The 20741-nt window shown below is 34.2% G+C and overlaps 2 protein-coding genes across 3 annotated transcripts in view; one reads left to right on the top strand and one right to left on the bottom strand.

Moving 5' to 3' along the window:
* The window catches only part of LOC126972504 (mpv17-like protein), a 57392-nt gene extending 55495 nt beyond the window's left edge, over positions 1 to 1897 (bottom strand). The window contains exon 1 of the mRNA XM_050819322.1: positions 1892 to 1897. The gene's annotated coding sequence lies outside the window, so the exon portion shown is untranslated. The remainder of the gene's footprint in view (positions 1 to 1891) is intronic.
* The window catches only part of LOC126972461 (rab11 family-interacting protein 4A), a 131064-nt gene that overhangs the window by 34901 nt on the left and 75422 nt on the right, over positions 1 to 20741 (top strand). For both annotated transcript variants that reach the window (XM_050819248.1, XM_050819246.1), the window contains exons 2-3: positions 19512 to 19609; positions 20192 to 20313. In XM_050819248.1, the coding sequence (XP_050675205.1) occupies positions 19535 to 19609; positions 20192 to 20313 (197 nt within the window). In that variant the 5' untranslated portion in view covers positions 19512 to 19534. The remainder of the gene's footprint in view (positions 1 to 19511; positions 19610 to 20191; positions 20314 to 20741) is intronic.

The raw sequence follows: 20741 nt of genomic DNA, 5'->3' as shown, positions 1-20741 counted from the left end.
AAAGGAGAATACAGAGAAATTGACAAGACTAATAAAGGAATAGAAACCACGAGACAGCAAAAGAGACAGAGATAGATAGAAACTACTAGAGAGCAAAAGAAACACTATGAGATAGAAAGATCAGAGCGTAAAAAAAAGAATGCTGGGAGTGTTTCTTGCGCCGTTTCTCTCTCGCGCCATTTGTTTCCGAAGCGGTAGTAGTGTCTAGTATATTAGAAATGACATCAAAAATTTTTCTAAAGGTATCAATTTTGAGAAAATAAAAACCTTTTATGTCTTAATGCCTTTTGATATCAGTAAAGTAGTAGATCTAATATATAATTTCACAACAAACGATAGAACAGAACAGAAACTTTAGAGGTGGTAAGACAAGTTGTATGTAAGTTGTACCAAAAAACGACCGTATGCCGATATCTGTGTAAAAGCATTTTTTTATATTTTCATAACATGTAAAAATAGCTGAATTGCTATTCGGAATATGGGTACAGACGGCTTAGATAATTTATACTATTAGATAGAGTCTCTTGCTGTTAGACAACCGATAAAAACAGGCCAGGAATATTAGTTTAGTGTGAGTGACAAGCTTACATTCGCGATTTGTATGACACTTTGTGTAAGTGTGCGTGAATTGCTCAAAATAGAGGTTAGTTCTAAAGTTGATTTTATTCGACGTTCTCACAGCTGTCATAGTCTATCTGGAAGTATAAATGATTTAAGACTGACGGACCGTAAATTCGAAAATATGGCTTTCTCGTAGTTCGTAGTTAGAATATAGTTACTCTGTATTCATATGTAATGAATAAAATTTTGTAAATGTGTTACAACAAACAGACACATTGATTTATTATGTAGTTAAGACGTATAGATAGAATGAGCTCAAGATTATAGAAAGAAAACAAAAAAAAATCTAGCGCAACCCGCACAGTCGAAGTACAAAGTTGAAAGTGAGCCATAAAATATGAATTGTGAGTAGAAGTTAAAATATTCAACGCAGCAAATAGCGACCTTTGACCTAGAAGGAGAAAGTGTCGCTTGTTTGTTGTCAGTTGTAGTGACGTGTATATTTCTATTTCCGTCCAACAAATACCAAGTATTGATCGAGGACCTTTACGACTTCGCGCACCTCTCCATTCCGCACGGCTACTGGTAAAAATACGATTGACTCATCACTCATCACCGCCGCGGCGCCGTCCACACTCTCCTGCAACACCAGAATCACAGGAGCGTTGCCGGCCTTTAAGGAAGGTGTACGCGCTTTATTTGAAGTCCCGGAAATACCCGCACAAGGATACTCATTCCACAGCTTGATTGAACGTGCAAAAAAGGTCGTTCAAAACCGCACTGTGGAGGAACGCCACACATCCAGAAGTATGGTGGAGATGTGTCGTGGGTCCAATGAATTTCGGATAATTTTTGAAATCCAAGATGGCTGCTTTATCTTAAGGCACATCCCTACTAATATTATAAATGTGGATATAAGTTTGTTTCTAACGCTTTAACGCCGGAGCTACTGAACCGTTTTTTATTAAATTTGGGAATAGACATAGGCATAATATGGACATAGGCTGCAATTTATCCCGAAAAAATCCATGGTTCCCGCGGCATTAGTAAAAAACTGAAATTCACGTCGATGAGCTATAAATAGTTATATTTAGTTATATTTATTGGTATAGACCAATAGTAGGTTTAGTTTGCCATAACAATCTTCCTATAATATATTGGGAATGGGAGCGAAAACGGGAACCGGAACTGGAATAAGGCATGACATAATCTTCAATATCAAACTTGCTTATTATTTTTAACCCTTTATCTACGCGGACTTTTATTTTGTCGTATATAATTATTTGTACATAAATAACGAATTAACTCAGAAGATTAAAATCATACATACCTACAATTGATTCTCGTCCTGTAAACAAAATACCTACTTGAAATGAAAAATATACTGAAATTAACACAATTTACATTCTTACACATCATATAAGAAAGTATTTCGTTTGTTATTAATAGAACACCAGGAATGTACTGCATTCTCGGAGTTATTTATTATTCTGTTGACTATTTTAAAATTAGTTTCTTCGTTCAAATAGCTACAGTGATAACTAGCGAGTGATAATAAAATGAAAATACCAATGTTGTATTTACAGACTGAAACATATCGCTTGTTTACATTTTAAAACTGTACTAATTGTGCCCGTGACTTCGTTCAGGTATCTAAATCAGAACTCATTTCTATGAATGCTTATTTTTAATTCAAACCAAGCAAACAAAAACACTACTTGATTCTCCGTGGACCGATTCTGATAAGATACTGCCTCCAAGTTGCTCCAGGCTACGCTGAAATTTTGAATTTCTAAATTTGTATTTTTGTGTTCAGCTGAACTCCCTTTATTAACTATACAATCGGTTTTTAGAAAAAAAAAGTATCCAAAATAGAGACACGTCGACTGCAGTTTTATTATAGTATAGATTTAGAAAAGAATTTATATTAATAGGCAAGTTGGACTTTTTGCCTGTTATTGACACTATCCAAAATTTTGCCAAAATGCAAAAGTTGCTTGAAAGGCGTTGAAAAGTTGAAGATTTGAATGTAAAAAATAAGGTAGACGACGAATATTGTGATTATGAGGTTTTTTCTAACAATTATTAATTTTTGCTTTATGTCGTTGTAACGCATTAGCACGCGCCACGCCATGCCACAAAGACACTACCCGGTATCGGACATGCAAAAGTGGCTTTTCGTGAAGATCCTGATAAGAAAATGGGACAGACTATATAAATTATAAAATTGACACCAATCCTTGATCAGTGTGCAAAGTTACAATTCAATCCAATATTTTAAAGTGGGTGTAAATCATGTTAAACTTTCCGTTACATACTAACATACGGGTGAAGCTAATAAAAGCGATTGAAAAAGAGAATTAAATTGTATTTTTAAGTACCACATATAAAATTGAGTTTATTATTATTATAACTATCATGTTCCATTGAGTATGGTTAATTATGAAAAACTTTTTACAAAAACAAGACTATAACTTGAAATATACCAACATTATCTTATTTGAAATAAATTAACTTTTCATAACGCATGCATTCTGTGCAGTCACTACAAATTGTATACTTTGCCTAGATAGGTATATAGGTTGGGTCCTTTTTTAGGCCTTAAATAGATGGACCTGTCAATTCAGAAATAGGAAAAAGTTCTTATATAATTCCCGTAATTATATTTCTTTGGCGCATCAAAGCAAAAATCCTTAAAATTATTTATTCCTCCTGCTATTCTACGTTTGTAGAAAGAAAAATATTGTAAAAATCTTACAAAGACGGCTTTGACAATTAATTATTAAATAACGAATAGGTACGGCTGTATGAGCTTGAACCCTTTGACTGTCCTAATAATGGACGAAGAAACCAAAAAAAAAACGAATGTCGCAAACGTCAGAAAATTTTAGGAACCAACTACACTCTGTTACTTTTGTGTTACATTGATGCGCGCGCATCTTAAACTTCCACTCTTTTTTCTCTATTTTCATAACGCGCCTAAAGAAGTATAACTTCAATATATTTTCAATTCACGATAATTTTGTTTGTGTGGAATAAGAATCAACATACTCGAAATAGAAATATTACAGCGAAAATAATTTCTCATTTACCCAACCAAATGGAATCGTACCTTGTAGGTCTTTCCATACATCTTGGCAAGTTTCCAAAAGAGTACGCCCATAACTCACTCAAAGAGAAATGTTCGCAGATTTGCTACAGAATAAATATAACTTGCACAGACTATAAATGTTTGATAAAATTAGAACTAGGCGTCAAACTGTCTGTAAAACAATGAGTATTGCTTTCTTCATACTATTATGTCAGATGTTTCTGTTTTCTTACGACAAAACCTTGGTAATTAATGTTTCATAAGTATTATGAAACATTAATTACAATTTGGATTTCGGATCCACGCCTCTCGGGTTAAAAAAAGACATGAAAAGGCATAAAAGGCATTTATTTTCTCAAAATTGATTCATTTAGAATTCTTTTTGATGTCATTTCTAATATATATACTAGATACTACTACCGTTTCGGAAGCAAATTGCACTCTGAGAGAGAAGAAGCGGCGCAAGAAACTCTCCCAGCACTCTTTTTTTGCGCTCTTTTTAATAAAATATACAATATTGCACTGTCATTGTTATTGCTATAAAATAATCATAATCTAGTCCCAGGCTGTCCGATCACTTAGATATTCAGCTGTGGAGTAGTAGGATTGAGGACAGAGCCATTTTTTACATTTAAATTTATTTATAGATTATGCTTTATATATAGCTGGGACCTTATTATAAAAGTGTATACATTTACCCTTAAAACGATTATGTATCTAATAAAGCCTACTATAAATCCCTTATTGTTACAAGCAATCCCTTATTTGTATTGTTATAATAATGAAAATAGCCATTAAGAGCACAAAGGTGACGATTTTTGTGAATCTGTATTAAATTATCATAAATGTACTGACAATTTACCAAGTGAGCCAACTGTCAATTAAATTTGTATATTAATCCCAGAAGTGAGAGATATCACTTAAAAATAACAAACTGAATATATTAGCGTATAAACGAACAGAGCGTTAACTCTTAAAAGCAATTGACGTAATCCGGATGACTGGTCTATTTTTGATCAGTTTTATGGTAGAATCAATAAAAAGAAGAGAAAAACATACCGAAGCTGACGATCTTAAACGATCGAACCTTAACAAAATAATAACGAGAATTGTTTATAATCCGGTGGATATTTAACAATAGAGTTTCTGCACGAGTTACAAGAACCATTGAACCGTTTGAGTTCGTATCATTCGTGACTCGTTTGTGAAATCGCCCAAAACGATCTATTTATCATTATACGAGTACTTTCAAGTAAACAAATTACTTATAGCTTTTATAATATAACAATAAATATTAATATTCTATTCTATTCTATTCTTCCTACTATGGCTCCTGTGGAAGGTATACCACAAGTTTGCCCATGTCACGTTAAGGTAGACCCACCAAGCTAAGAGTATTTGTTTACCAATTTTAATGGTAGTGATCGGTGCTAAAGATTAAAACAAGTTTTAATTTCTTATACCTGAAACCAATATACATGCTGTTAGGACTATAAAGGACATACACAAATATAATTACTTAAATTATTTAATATAATATGATATAATAATACAAAAGATGTGAAAACTAGGGAGAGGACACATTTGGGCGGGGTGCTTCAGGAGGTATAAAATTGTAGAAAGAAGGTTGTGTTAAAGGGCAATTGAAGAATAAATGATCCATGTTTCCCTCATCAAGACCACATTCACAGAGGAAATTGTCCCTAATTCTTAGTTTAGCCAAAAAGGTGTTTGTGACTGTGGGGACTAATAAATTTTTCTTTTGTTCTAACCATTGATATTCTATACATATATATACTAACGATTTTTGTTGAGAACACCATCTATTGGCAAACAGTACAAAATATGTTTTTCCGGAGAAATAACAGATGACGCTACTTTAAGTTTTTTTTATTAAGTTCATTGACCACCACCGCACATGTTTTTGTCAGAACAAATAATAAACGTGATTTTTGAGCAGTTTTAAAAGATGGAAGTAAGAATTGCTAATCTTAAGTAGCTTATAGGATATTATCTGTAGTTCTATGGCTTATATCTCGAATGATATTCCTAAAATTACTTTCGCCCGTTTCCTCTGTGAGCGGGGTGTTGTAGCTATTTTGATAAAATTTAAGGCAGTGTCTCTCAGAATCTTGGGTCCAATCAAGATGCCTGAGCGGAAGTACAGTGTAATGGACAGGGCGTATCACTTATCAGGGTCTCGCCACTTTTTCTCATAAAAAAAATATATACCATAGATATACATATAGATAGCTTGTGTCTATATAGAAAAATTAATTTATTAATTTATGTTGGTTAACAAAACAATGACACAATATGATTTAGAATAAAGTTTACAATTACACAATAAAATATTATTGATTGTACATTGTACCTACATCCATAACGTTAACCACAATTTATTTTAAATGAGTTTATATTTAGTAGCTGTTCGAGAGCTAAACACATCACCAATATAGTATATATATACAGTACAGACTAAAATATAATTTTTTTATTTTAAGTATAACATTTTGAAAGCTGTGTGTTTGGTTTAAAATAAATCAAATCTTAATCAAAGAAAGAAATAGTGAATTGTAGATTTTTGAAACAAGTGCCTAATTAAAATTCTTTTATTTATTTATTTAAGTACTTATTTATTGGTCTACCAGCGATTTTACATAAAAATATTTCGTAAACTATTAACAATTTCAATTTCATGCACAGGGTATGCAAAATCATTACTTTATAAATTTAAATTTTACCAGAAAAATATGTACACAAAAATCAATATTTATTATGTTTTACCTATCATTGTTATAATAAAGCCATTTTTATCTGCATGTCAATCACCTCGCGTGCAATCCGCAACGAATTTCTATAAAATCTAGTTTTTATCGTCACTTCGATAATACCGTACTTATAATGTTGCATAAGTGAAGCAATGTAACACCGCAGTCTGTTTCGTTTGCCGTGCTCAGCCGGTTCTGGGCATTAAAAAAAACTTATTCCCGAAGGTTTTCTTTAACATTGTGACAATAATTGTGATGTGTTTATTTTTTAATTTGGCAAAGGAGTTAGGTCTTATAACACCAATAATTTGGATTGTTTCCAATTCGTTTCATTCAAACGTCTAAAAGTACCTACGTCACAATTAAAACGTGTTCCTTTTTTAAATCTGATATATTATGTGATATTGTGACAAATGCTTATTTATAATTGTGTTTATTTTTTAATCTGGCAATGGAGTGAAGTTCGAATTGAGGATTCATTATCTACTTCTAAACTTAAATATTAACGAGGTACTTACATAGATATATTTTGTGTTATGTAGGTATGTTTTTAATTCAAAAAGGGATCTATACTTTTAGCGTAATTGTTGCCGTTTCAAAATGTATTTTTGATCATTCGAAAGTATGTTTACGTAAAGATAATTACAGTAGGTATTTATCCATTCGATACAAATGTAATATGTGTTAACATCAATCGCTATTTGAATGAAAAATGTGTCATGACAAATTCAGTATTGACTAAATTAACATTTAAAGCGTAAGTTTCTTTTTGCTTTTAAAGTAAAGAACGGAAGGAAAGTTGGCGAAATTATCGGAATGCAAATAGGTGCTTGTTGAACCGGTTAGAATATCTAGCAGGAGCCGAGGTAAAAACAACAGTAATGACAACATCTTGAAACTAGTTTCAAACTACCTTCTTTTCTAGGAATTGGAGGACGAACGAGTATGCCGTTCGCTTACCTGATGGTCAGTTATTACTTTTTTTAATGACAGTAAGGGACGACACATTTAGGATATTCAGCTGATGGTTATTGATACGCCCTGTCCATAACAATGCAGTGCCGCTCAGGATTCTTGAAAAACCCAAATGTTCTAAGCGGCACTACACCTGCGATCGTCACCTTGAGACATAGATGTTAAGTCTCATTTGCCCAGTGATTTCACTAGCTACGGCACCCTTCAGATCGAAACAATAATGCTTACACATACTGATTCACGGCAGGAATATGCGCCGTTGTGGTACCCATAATCTAGCTAGTCTTCTCTTGGATCAGAGGAATCACGAAAGACAGGGAAATGTACGCTATTTTCTCAAAGTAGTTCTCCCTCCATGTCATATCAATTTTAAAACACCGTGAAACACTAGTATATGTACAGTAAGGGTGCTTTATTTACATGGGTATAGTTTAAGTCCCGAGTTTAAGCTGAGGGCCTCAATATTTTTTTCTGAATCAATCTGTTTTCTATTAATAGTCTATATCTGCCTGTAATTTATATGGGTTGTAAGACTGGTATGCCTGGTGTAAATTATTTATTTTTATTACGCATAAAACAAATTAGCGGAATCGCATTTTTCGTGAAATTAAAAAAAAATTGTTGCAAAAATTACAAGTATATGATTTACAAGATGGAGAAGTCTTTTTAAAGCCTATCACACAATTTTTATGCATATATATAGGAACGGAATGACCTTTTATGACCTTGAAATATCGTCGTACAGATCGAGACATCGTTCGTTAGAATAGAACTTTCACTTCAAAAGTGATGAAGTTTTCAAAGATAAAAATAGCAAGGTGTGCTTTAAAACCACACAATATAAGTGATAACTTTATCGCGGCAAGTTTAATTGTATCTACCGAATAAGTAAAAATATTTTTTTCTATATTCATAAAGTACTAGGTAGTAAATATTCACATGGTGTATACATTGTTTGGCGTGACGGATCAGTCTCATAGAATACACGTAAAACATGGTCGTAGTTTATACTAACGTATACACGATTCGACAGCCCGTTAATGCGTGCAATTTTTATTTGTCAATGTTTGCATTAGCTAGTTTAATATTGAAATTACTCAGAAGCGAAATTTCAAGCGTAGCTGACTGTTTACGACTTGTTAATCAAAATCGGTTACAGTAACAATAGATTCACTTTCCTTTTCTATCTTGCTGTATCTCCATGTTCTTCTCTCTCGTACGATATGTTTGATTACACGCAGTTTCACTTCAAAAATTTTAGTTGCAGAAGCTTTGAAGACTTAATTAACAATAATAGGCTTTTCTTCGATTTTCTAAATGTATATTCTAAAATGATCATAATTATTCGATAGCCAACTGGTATTTTTATTTCCTCAAAATAATTCCACTCTATGCTAAAAAAATTGTTTTAAATTTAAACGATAAATATTCGCGCCAAAAAGGAAGACGCCATGATCGTGACGTCATAATAACGTAAATAAAGAAATGTCAAATGAGCGGTACAAATAATTCTATTGATTTTTATAAAAATAACAATGACCTTTCATTGTCCGTATCGTTAATGTGTTGCTAAAAACAAATTGTTTCTGCTACAGTGACGTCACAAGATGGTGGTCGGTGTTTACGGTCACGTGACATAAATATAATACAACTATAATTTTAATATTGAAAATATAAATAACTCTCACGTTTTTATTAAAAGTTAGTACTTAAATAATTCGTATTTCCCATTGTAAAAATACTATAAATACATACTTTCATCACTGACGAGTAAAAAAAAGGACTCCGCGCCGTGATATTAGCAAGCGAAGCACCGTTATGCTATTGTGTGTGCGGTTACGGAGGATACTAGTTACACAATTTTTTCTCCCTTAAATAATCACATATGGCCACAAATACTTATATATCGTCTTTACACTTTTCCACAACGCACGACGGCATTTTTAAATTATTTTATTGAGACGCAAACTGATCTGTCACAGACGATGACAATTGTCAAAATGGCCGCCTATCGGCCTGTTGTAGTGTAAGTGTGTGCGTGGGGCTATATATTTACACGTTAATACGCTTGTTTTGGTGCTACACTGTTTTGTAAGGTGACACGGAGTTCTTTTTTTTTTACTAGTCCGTGACTTTCATAATTTAATTTTGATAAATGAAACTGACCTATTGCATAATCGTCAGTGGTTTAAAGTTGATAAGAGACCGATGTCAATTTAATAAAACCTGTCATGTACGGTTTGGAGCTGCTCACAACCGCCTTATTCATATCGCGCGTATCGATTGTATAAACCTGCCTTAGAATATATAACTACTTATATTCTATTAAAATACTTTTTTGTAAAAGTTCAACTAGAATTGCGGCCATTTTGAAATTCACCATGTTGTTTTTTATTATTTGTCGTCAGGTTGTAAAATGGAGGTCTAATCTACATCAAGAATTTTTTTGCCAATAAACCTAACGGGGGTTTATCTTGTAATCAGGTACTTATATTGAAAATGATTTTAATATAATTTTTTTATTGTAATTAAAACTATCAAAAATATTTATGGTCATAAAGGCAACAGATAGACATAGTCTGGGCACTAAGCATCCTAAATAACTTTTACATTAATTAATTTTAAGCAGGATATTGCCAACACGGAAACACCTGATTAATAACCACTTATAAATTTTATTGCATATAACAGCGATTGAGTAATAACATAGTTTTACATACAAAGTGATACAACGAATCTAAAATATCAGATCTTTAGATTAAAATATCTACAGATTAAAATTGAAAAGCTCTTCAGACGTTCGTGTTGTAAATATCCAAAGTTAGTAAAACGTACAAGTATTTTATTGTTATTATTTAAATATATTTAATCAGAGGATTCGTTAGTGGTTCTTTTCTCCGTATTTTTGAACCCTAGATCTAAATTGTTTTCAAATAAGATCAATACTATCTACTACTTATAAAGTGCTTAATATGGCTGCCGACGGAGGCCTAGTGTACAAATGCGACAAAAATAAAAAAAAATCGTAACAGTCCGAATAACAGAATATTTCCTTCACATTCAGTTTCCAATATTTCGATACGATTGGTAAATCCTTGCTGTTTAAACTAATATCGGTTAAAAAAGAAATAATAAGATCTTGACAGAAGTACAACAACAAAACTAAATTAAAAATGGCCGACTTTGTGGCAAAATTACAATGGCAGCTCCATAGTTTTCTATCGCACTGGCTGCGTTAAATCTTCCCTGCTAACAAAATGGAGGTCAAAACTAAATTTAGCTTTTTTTTCTCACAGTCGTAATGATAAAAAATGATTTAAATTTTCTTGTTTTGTGGTATTTCGGTTTGAGCGGATGGTCTCGTTACCAATAGGTAGGTACTAATAAATCTTAACTGCTGCTACATAATGACCGCGGCCTTTCTGTCAAAAGTATACTAGCGAAGAAGCTTAGATCATTATTTATTCGTGTTGATCGTCTAGATAGACTGTGACAGCTGTTAACACGTTGAACAAAATAGCGGTGAACGTTAACCCTCTATTTTCAGAAATGCACTCACACTGAAACAAAGTCGCATACGTATCGCGCGAGTGTACGACGTAGCTTATCATGCACACTAAACTTATAAACCTGGTCTATTCTCATGCGTTGTCTAACAGCAAGAGGCTCTATCTAGACTTTTAAATTATCTAACCGAAGAAGACTATTATTATTCACCAGTGGGAGGCTCCTTTGCACAGGATGCCGGCTAAATTATGGGTACCACAACGCCGCTTATTACTGACGTGAAGCAGTAACGTGTAAATATTATTGTGTTGCGGTCTGAAGGGCGCCGTAGCTAGTGAAATTACTGGGCAAATGAGACTTAACATCTGATGTATCGAGGGTAACGAGCACAATTGTAGTGCCTCTCAGAATTATTGGGTATTTCAAGAATCCTGAGCAGCACTGCATTGAAATGGACGGGGTGTATCAATTACCATCAGCTGAACGTCCTGCTCATCTCGTCCCTTACTTTCATAAAAAAAGACTACATTAGTTAAACGCAAAAATTTCGTTGAAATCATAAACTCATAATGAGACGTTTGTGTATAATTACAAAATGTATTGAGGTGATGTGTTGAAACAGCTGTGCAATGGACAGACTAGTCCAATCACCTTTACTGAGATATTTGTGCAGAGAGCGTGACTTTTGTGTTACTTACTGCTTGATTATATTACTGTGGCTATAGTTACCTTCTATCATGAACACTGAATTTTTTTATGATTTTTTCATGAAAATACGAGACGAGACGAGCAGGACGTTCAGCTAATGGTAATTGATGCACCCTGCCCATTACAATGCAGTGCCACTCCGGATTCTTAAAAAGCCCAAAAATTTTGAGCAGAACTACAATTGCGCTCGTCACCTTGAGACATAAGATTTTAAGTCTCATTTGCCCAATAATTTCACTAGCTACGGCGCCCTTCAGACCGAAACACAGTAATGCTTACACATTACTGATTCACGGCAGAAATAGGCGCCGTTGTGGTACCCATAATCTAGCCGGCATCCTGTGCAAAGGAGCCTCCCACTGGTAAATACCTTCAGGTCGAGTGGTATTTAAATCTCTGCCTATCAGTAAAGGATTTTAACAATCTACTGCTTAATGAGACAGCAGATGAACTGGACAAATAGAAATATGTGGTAAATAGGCTTGGAAATATTATTTTAAAAATACACGGCAAATGAAACCATGGCCACGCTAAGAACAGAAAAAGCCCACCGAAGATGGAGAATGAAGAAACAGTGAAGGATGCGTGGAAAAAATGCAGGCCCAGTGGCATAAAACCCACTTGCAACCTAATCAGACTTAAAAGGGATCAACAAACACAGTGATGCGTAAATCTCCGGCGCCTATTTCTGCCGTGAAGCAGTAATGTGTAAGCATTACTGTGTTTCGGTCTGAAGGGCGCCGTAGCTAGTGAAATTACTGGGCGAATGAGATTTAACATCTTAGTCTCAAGGTGACGAGCGCAATTGTGGTGCCGCTCAGAATTTTTGAGTTTTTCAAGAATCCTGAGCGGCACTGCATTGTAATGGGCAGGGCGTATCAATTACCATCAGCTGAACGTCCTGCTCGTCTCGTCCCTTATTATCATAAAAAAAAAATCTGAAAAATCTGTTGATGCTGGGGCAGGGAGAGTAGTAAGAAGACAAACTGACCTGCGGAAGGGTCAATTAAAGAGTTAAAAGTCTAATAAAACCAGCAATCAACAATAGAATAACAGAATATCAAAATTTATTTAATTATTTACATTGTTTAAAACCAACAATTACATAATTTGGGCTAGTGTCCATCAAACAACGGTCTTCTTCCATTACCCATAACTTAATTTATTGGTTTAATTAGATTATTTTTATTACTTAATTATAATGTTTTTGGGTTCTTCAAGAATCCTGAGCGGCACTGCATTGTAAAGGGTAGGGCGTATCAATCACCATCAGTTGAACCTCCTGCTCGTCTCGTGCCGAATACGCCAATAGGCATAAAAAAAATCTTTATTCAAATTATAACATAATTGAATTTTACAGTACTTATACGAATTCGAAAAAATAATCTCTCAGCCCTAAGATGAACGGGCTTAACAAAACTGTGCGATTTGATTTTTGATTGAATGTTTTAACCCCAATTTAAAATAGATTTTATGTAGTATCGTTTTTAATTCATTTATGTACTCTAATAAAATTTTCTAAATTATTATGGTAGCAATGCTGATCCAATATTCATAATTAAATTCTCGTTGTTGATAAGGAATGTATGTTATCAGTTCTTCATGTACAGGTGCTTCTAGTCGGTGCCGTGTACCGGCTTACACAAACTTCATTGTTATTCATGTTTTACTTTGTTTTTATATCGGCTTACGATCCGCATCATGGCCATTGAGTTATTCATACTCAATTAATGTTCGAACAATTGAATACGTCTATACATAATATGATAAAATTGAAACATTGTAAAAAACTGTACATTGAATAGACCGTATCCAAAAAAGTTCTTTAATTGTATAATCTTGATAACCCGCTTGTCTGTTTGCCTGTATGTGTGCTTTAGGCCATGACACGACACGACTGAAGTATATATTTGAATAGATTTCTTATTTTTATTCATTATTTTCCAAACGACCTACTGACTGAGATATATACATATAACCTCGCTCGATCACACTTTTCGTCTCGTCACGCACTCACCAGCTTACTCCCCAAGTCAGGCTAACTACTGAACAGATTTAATTTAAAATTTGCATGAATATTACCAAAAAGTTGGTACAACATAATATGTTATATGTTACCACGCTAGATGCTTGCATTGTTTTTCCTAATCTATAGCATCCACGAGGACGACATCGCCGGCAGCACCTAGTGATCACATTGACATTTTATATGTAAGTAAATAGTATTTGATGCAATTACTGATTGTGACAATAATCACGACCATCATGCTAATGCATCCAATATATAATTTATATATTTTATAGTAAACTTACAGTTTTATATTGAAGATGATGTATATGTTGTATGTAGCACCTTACAAACTAATTTGTTACTTACATACAGCCATTGTAAAATACTCTATGCCGTTGGCAGATACAGACAGCACCCTTAAGTAAGAAGAGCGTCCATTAAGTTTCTTGTACGATCTTCTTACTGTTTCCGAACATATAGTAGATTCAGTGATTTAATTTAAATATTAATAATAACAAATCAAAAGTTTAATCCTATTTGAATAAAGTTTATTTGACTTTGAGTAATTATAATATGCACAGTTATAATCATTGAAAAAGTATTTCATTTAAATCTTCAAATTTTTTAATTCCAAGAACGAAAAAACACTTCTATGCCATAATTAAAAAATAAACACTGATTAATAAACATACAAGTTGGTACATATATATACCAATTAAATATGAAAATGTTATCTTAAGGCAATACCTTTAGTGTTGATAACTGTTGTAATGACTGCAAGTTGAAGTGTACACCAATGTTGATATCTACGTCAGCGGTTGGTCTCGTTGGGGATGAAAACCTGGATGTGAGAGGATACCTTGAAACCTGGTGGAGGGATCTCTTCAGCCTCACAAAGTTGGTGGCTCTTTCATATCGGTTGTTGAGCCTTATAGCTCATGGTAAGCACTCAATAATGTTATCAATTCAATATTAATTTTAAGTATAAATAAGTAGGGATTAGTGAGTGTACTTTTGTGATTATTAATATTGTAATTATTTTCAAATTTAAATTTTATTATCATCATATTTTATTAGTTTTGCGATTTATTTCGCGAGTGGAGCGAATGAGTGTAGAAAGAATGACTTATCAAATATATGAGGCAAGTGTTTGTGGGCAAATAGGTCGCGGGAGACCTCGTAGAAAATTTGTCGACCAAATTGGGGACGTTTTGAGAACACCGGGAACCGGCGAGCATATATTAAAAGTGTAATGAATGTAGAGGAAGCGAGTGAGGTTTGTAAGGATAGAAGCAGGTGGATTTCTGTTGTCTCTGCCTATCCAGACGGGAACAAGGCGTGAGTGTTTGTGTGTGTTTATTAATTTTGACCAATTTACGTTATCTTCAAGATTTTTTTTATGGAATAGGAGGACTAACGAGCGTACCTGTTGTTAAGTGATTACCGCCGCCCACAATCTCTTGCAACACCAGAGGAATCACAAGAGCGTTGCCGGCCTTTAAGGAAGGTGTACGCGCTTTTTTTGAAGGTACCCATGTCGTATCGTCCCGGAAACACCGCACAAGGAAGTTTATTCCACAGCTTAGTAGTACGTGGAAGAAAGCTCTTTGAAAACCGCACTGTGGAGGACCGCCACACATCCAGATTAATCTTAAATAATTAATCTTCAAGATTAGATCTTATATTAACTGTTACCCGCGAATTCATCCGCATTTACCAAGTGTTACCAACACGTAGTTAGTGTTTCTGTGCCGCACATACAAATATATAAAACAATAATATAAGTATCTCTCATCGTTAAGGCAACGTTCGTAGGAAACCTTTTCTTACGACCATATTTTTCTCCGACTTAATTTTGCAAATCCGACTACCACGAAAAAGTCTTATAAATTTTCGGGTCAATATATCATGGCCTATAACTCTTACAAATAATGTGGCTTTTTTATTTGAAACAAAATTTTGAAAATCGGTTCATTCGATCCCGACATTACCTATTACAACCTCACAAAATTTACCTTCTTAAGAAATAAATTAGCTTGCTAATACTAAACTTTTTAAATGTTATGAATATATAATATTTAGTCTTAACTCCGCTAAGTTCTGTTAGCCTACATGCAGAATGCGACACCCACTCACCTGCTCTGCCTAGAAGAGGTGTTAAACGCGTACACCACAGAACAATCGGCTCCAACTGAACGACTTGGCTAGTTGGTAATTTGAATCCCTCTTAAAACAATTCCAAACGTATTTCGCTTCTACACGAAGCATCCAGGGCTATTGAAATCCTATTTTTAATATTATATATTACGCATTTCCATCTTGAAATCACGGACAGATCTGGACATATACAAAGAACAAAAGACGAAAGATGGCAGGCCTAATAAGAGATGGAGCGATTGCAAGAGACAGGGACGAGTGGAAATTAATGGAGGACGCTTTTACCGCTAAAGGTTTTCCTTATGTCGAAAATAATAACTAATTATTCTAAAAAAATAGGTACTTTAATTTAAAACAGTGAAATACTAACACATACATATAAATACAATTTATAAGTAAATACCTAAATGTATAGATGTAAGGAAATAAAGCTCTAAATAAATAAAATAAAATTGTCTAAACCAATTTAACATCATAATCCCTTCGAAAATATATTAGTTAGACCTGAGGAGAACAGGCGCAAGAAACTGAGCGGTTTAAACTCTTTTTTTAATTACTCGACTAGGTACGTACGTAGGTACTTCATTTATGTTAAAGCAAATTCAAATTCAAAATTTTTTATTCAAAATAGGATGTGACATCACTTCTTGAAAGTCATAAAACTACCACCCATTCCAAAATGAATGCCTCAGACCTGAGAAGAATGGGCGCAACAAACTTTTTTTTTTCATCGAATTAATATGTTTACAAAGTAATATTGTACAATTAAACTTATCACTTAATAGCCTGAGGGCGGTCACTCTATTCCCAATCCCAAAGAAAGTCATTTATGTTATAGTAACCTTTACCAAACAAACGTTTCTTAACAATTCTTTTAAATAACGTAATACTTTTGTTTTGAACATTTTCTGGGATCTTTTTGTAAAAGCATATACATCGCCCCACAAAAGACTTACTATTTCGACTTAGCCGAGTAGTAGGCATCATAAGTTTATGTCTGTTCCTGGTGTTAACATTATGGTTATGACAGTTTCTGGCAAATTCACTTATGTGCCTATGAACATACATTACATTATCAAGAATATATTGAGAAGCAACAGTCAAGACGTTAATTTCTTTGAGTTTTGCTCTCAATGATTATTTAGATTCGCTAATATGCCTTTAGAAGAAATCTGTGCCAAATCTGATGAAAAAAATTGAAAGCGAAATTTCTCAAAAGACAAAAAGTAAGAGACTATTTGTGGTCACGTCTCGTCAGCTTCGAGAGAGTTCTTTTGAAATAAAATGTCAAAACGATACATTTTGTTGAACAAAGCGTCTCATAATATATTAAAGTCATCTGACAGTTGAAATTAAACTGAGCTTAAGCTAACATAGCCCAATGCAAAAGTCAAGTTCGCGTTTTATCATACTCAGCTAAGTTTTACTTAAGTAAAGTCTGAGCAAAGTTTACGTGGGAAGTTTTTACCAGTGGGAGGCTCCTTTGCACAGGATGCCGGCTAAGTTATGGGTACCACAACGGCGCCTATTTCTGCCGTGAAGCAGCAATGTGTAAACATTACTGTGTTTCGGTCTGAAGGGCGCTGTAGATAGTGAAATTACTGGACAAATGAGACTTAACATCTTATGTCTCAAGGTGACAAGCGCAGTTGTAGTGCAGTTATACAATCTAATTAATTAATCTAGTTCTAGTTACGATTATTGATATTTTTGGAATCGGTGTCCTTCCGCCGCGACCCGCTCTCGCCTCCTCACGACTCAAGCACATCTCACCTATAACTATGTATGTAGTAACAAAACTATCTTGGATGACACCTCTAAAAAATAATCATTGAAATCGGTTGGCGCGATATTAAGATATTCGTAAATTTATCATCCAAATTGCTATACGTATGTATAGCAAATTTAAGACTTTTATGGTTTTCTCATGGATGCCATTGTCAGATCTGAACCAAATTAGAATGGACCACATGGGAAGCACCAGTTTTCAAATAAAAAAAGTATTATCAGAATCGGTTCACGCAGTCGAAAGTTTTGAGGTAACAAACATAAAAACACAACATACCGACGAATTGAGAACCTCCTCCTTTTTTAAAGTCGGTTAAAAACGGTTGGTACGGTCTATAGATCTCAACCTCAGTCAGGCCCATGTTGTAGAAGACTTCACTGTTTCTTGGGCAATAAAGGGGACATGATACTGTTGATCTCCAATGACCATTTTTATCTGCTTGTCTTGTCTGTTAATACAATTATAATAAAATGAGCGACAAAGTAAGTAGAGCGTGTTTGTTTTACATATTTACTAGAGTATCATGCACAGTTAGACGTTTTCTTTATTACGAATGCCCGCATTCTTTCATCTATTTTTGTTATTGTTTATCCTGATTACAGTAAATATACCGATTTTATCTTTAGGGAAAATTTATTGCAGTAGGCGTTACGTTGCGGAAATCCATAATTATTCAAATGTTTTGAGTTTTCTTTAGTGTTAATTCCGCCAATATTTGTCTTTAAACAATTCGACACGTGTTTCGCCTCTATTCGAGGCATCCTCAGTACATGTTGACTCGCCAAAATCGGACACGAGACTCTCGTGTCAAACATTTGGATTATCTTTAGGGTTCAATGCATCAAAAGGAAAAACCGGAATCCTTATACGATCATTTTTTTGTCCGTCCATCCGTCGGACCGTGTTTCCGGGACGATACGACATGAGTACCTTCAAAAAAAACGCGTACGCGTTTTTTTTCTTCCTTAAAGGCCGGCAACGCTCTTGTGATTCCTCTGGTGTTGTAAGAGAATGTGGGCGGTAGTGATCACTTAACACCAGGTGACCCGTACGCTCGTTTGTCCTCCTATTCCATAAAAAAAAAACTTAGGACTTAGGGTGATTTAAAGGTCAAGGAATCTAACAGATTTCTTTTTGGTAGACTGCTGAAACTATTACAAACACCTTTTACTGAAAACCTTTTTAGCAAATAAAAATGATTTGAAGATGAGGTTTTGGTTACCTTTAACTACCTATTTGTAAGTATCACTTTAGCAGTAGATGTGCTTTTGTTTATCAATTTATGTAGCATATACGTATAGTGACGGACGAGTAAAATAATAAGGACTCCGTGTCACCTTACATAACAGTGAGGCACCGAAACAAGCTGGTAAACGTGTAAATACATAGCTACACGCATACACTTACACTAATACAAGCCGATCGGCCGCCATTATGAGATTTACCATCGTCTGTGACAGATCAGTTTGCGTCGCAATAAAATATTTAAAAAATGCCGTCGTGCGCTGTGACAAAGTGTAAAAACAATAATATAAAAGTATTTTCGGATATACGATTATTTAAGGCAGAAATAATTGTGTAACTGTTATACCCCGTACCCGTACACACACTAGCATAAAGGTGCTTCACTAGCTATGAGCGCGCCGTGATATTAGCTAATATCACGGCGCGGAGTCCTTCTTTTTTTACTAGTCCGTGCGTATAGTATGTTTTTTTCTGTTACTAGAATAGTATTATCTCAGTAAGTGAATATGTAATTAATTCTTTTTAAAACAAATAAAGTTGAAACGTGATACTAAGCAGTGCAGAAATTTCAGTTGTTTATTCATGTTGACCCAGTATTTTAACTTGCTACGACACCGTTCAAACATTGAAAAATGGATATTATAGTACAAGATTATAATCATGTATATATTTCATATAAAATATATTTCTTTTCAGAGTTGAAGGTGCCCAGAGCTGTGATGATGGCACCCAGCGTTTTCCAGAGAACAAAATCACCTCGAACATCACCCGGCAACTTACCAAGGAAGCTTCAGGTAATATTTACACCTTCAAAAATTCTGCACTTTTGCCCAGTGCTTCCCCGAGATATAAATAGAATTGGAAAGTCACAGGGCAAAGGGTGTCGTAGAGGCGATTTAGGGCATTTACCAGTGAAAGGCTCCTTTAAACAGGATGCCAGCTGAATTATGAGTACCACAACGTGTGAAATTACTGGAAAAATAAGACTTATCATCCGATTTCCGTCAAGAGTTCGAGAAATTTTAAAAAACGAAATATGCAGTTTTGGTTTCTTATAAATCGAGGGCATGACTCCTTTCACTTTTGTCTAAGTCTCGTAGTTTCCGACTTTGTTATCACCGCCCTTCTTAAAAAACCAACCTGTATAAATACCTATATTATATTCGCAATACAAATAACTCAGTCAATGACATTTCATTACATAATAATTATGACAATTCATACAATGAGTGGGCGCGGGGTACCTACTTAATTTATATGGCAACACAATGTTTGCCGGGAACAAAGTATTAATAAATTGTAATTCTACATTTCATAATAAAAAGTTACACATTATGTGGTTTACCTATATAACATTATTGATAATAATATTTCAGAATGGATCCGAGCACCCTACTATTACAGCGACGACCGCAGATTCGAGTCCCGGCAACTCAATGTCAGACGCAGAAAACTTCGAGTGCTACGGTGAAGCTGATGGAGACGTGCCTGCAAACACGTGAGTATTTATATTTTGACTTGCTTTACTTCAGTTCCTGTAAACCCTAATAGCCTAAACATGGTTGGATTTGGTACGGCCACACCATCGGACAGTCCAGTGGGCGCCTCGCACCAATTGGTCCGGCGTCGTAAATGAAATGAAATTTTATTTGCAGGAAACATTGTACGTAAGATGTTAACATAATATTATTGATAATCCAATATGTTTCGTCAATTGACATTCAAAATATGTTACAAAATTGTCTAAAATCTACTGATATACCGAAACATGTCGGATTTCACAATGCTATCATAAATATTTATAAAATTAAATTTTAAGATATTATAATATGAGACGTAAATAACTTAATAATTCATTTAGTACCTATGTATAATGTTAACAAATTCAATGTCATAAAAGTATATTAATTTACATATATTATTAAA

This window comes from Leptidea sinapis, chromosome 26 (genome assembly GCF_905404315.1).
Source record: "Leptidea sinapis chromosome 26, ilLepSina1.1, whole genome shotgun sequence".
NCBI lineage: Eukaryota > Metazoa > Arthropoda > Insecta > Lepidoptera > Pieridae > Leptidea > Leptidea sinapis.
Note: the sequence above shows the minus strand (reverse complement) of the source record. Positions and strands in the feature narration are given on the sequence as shown.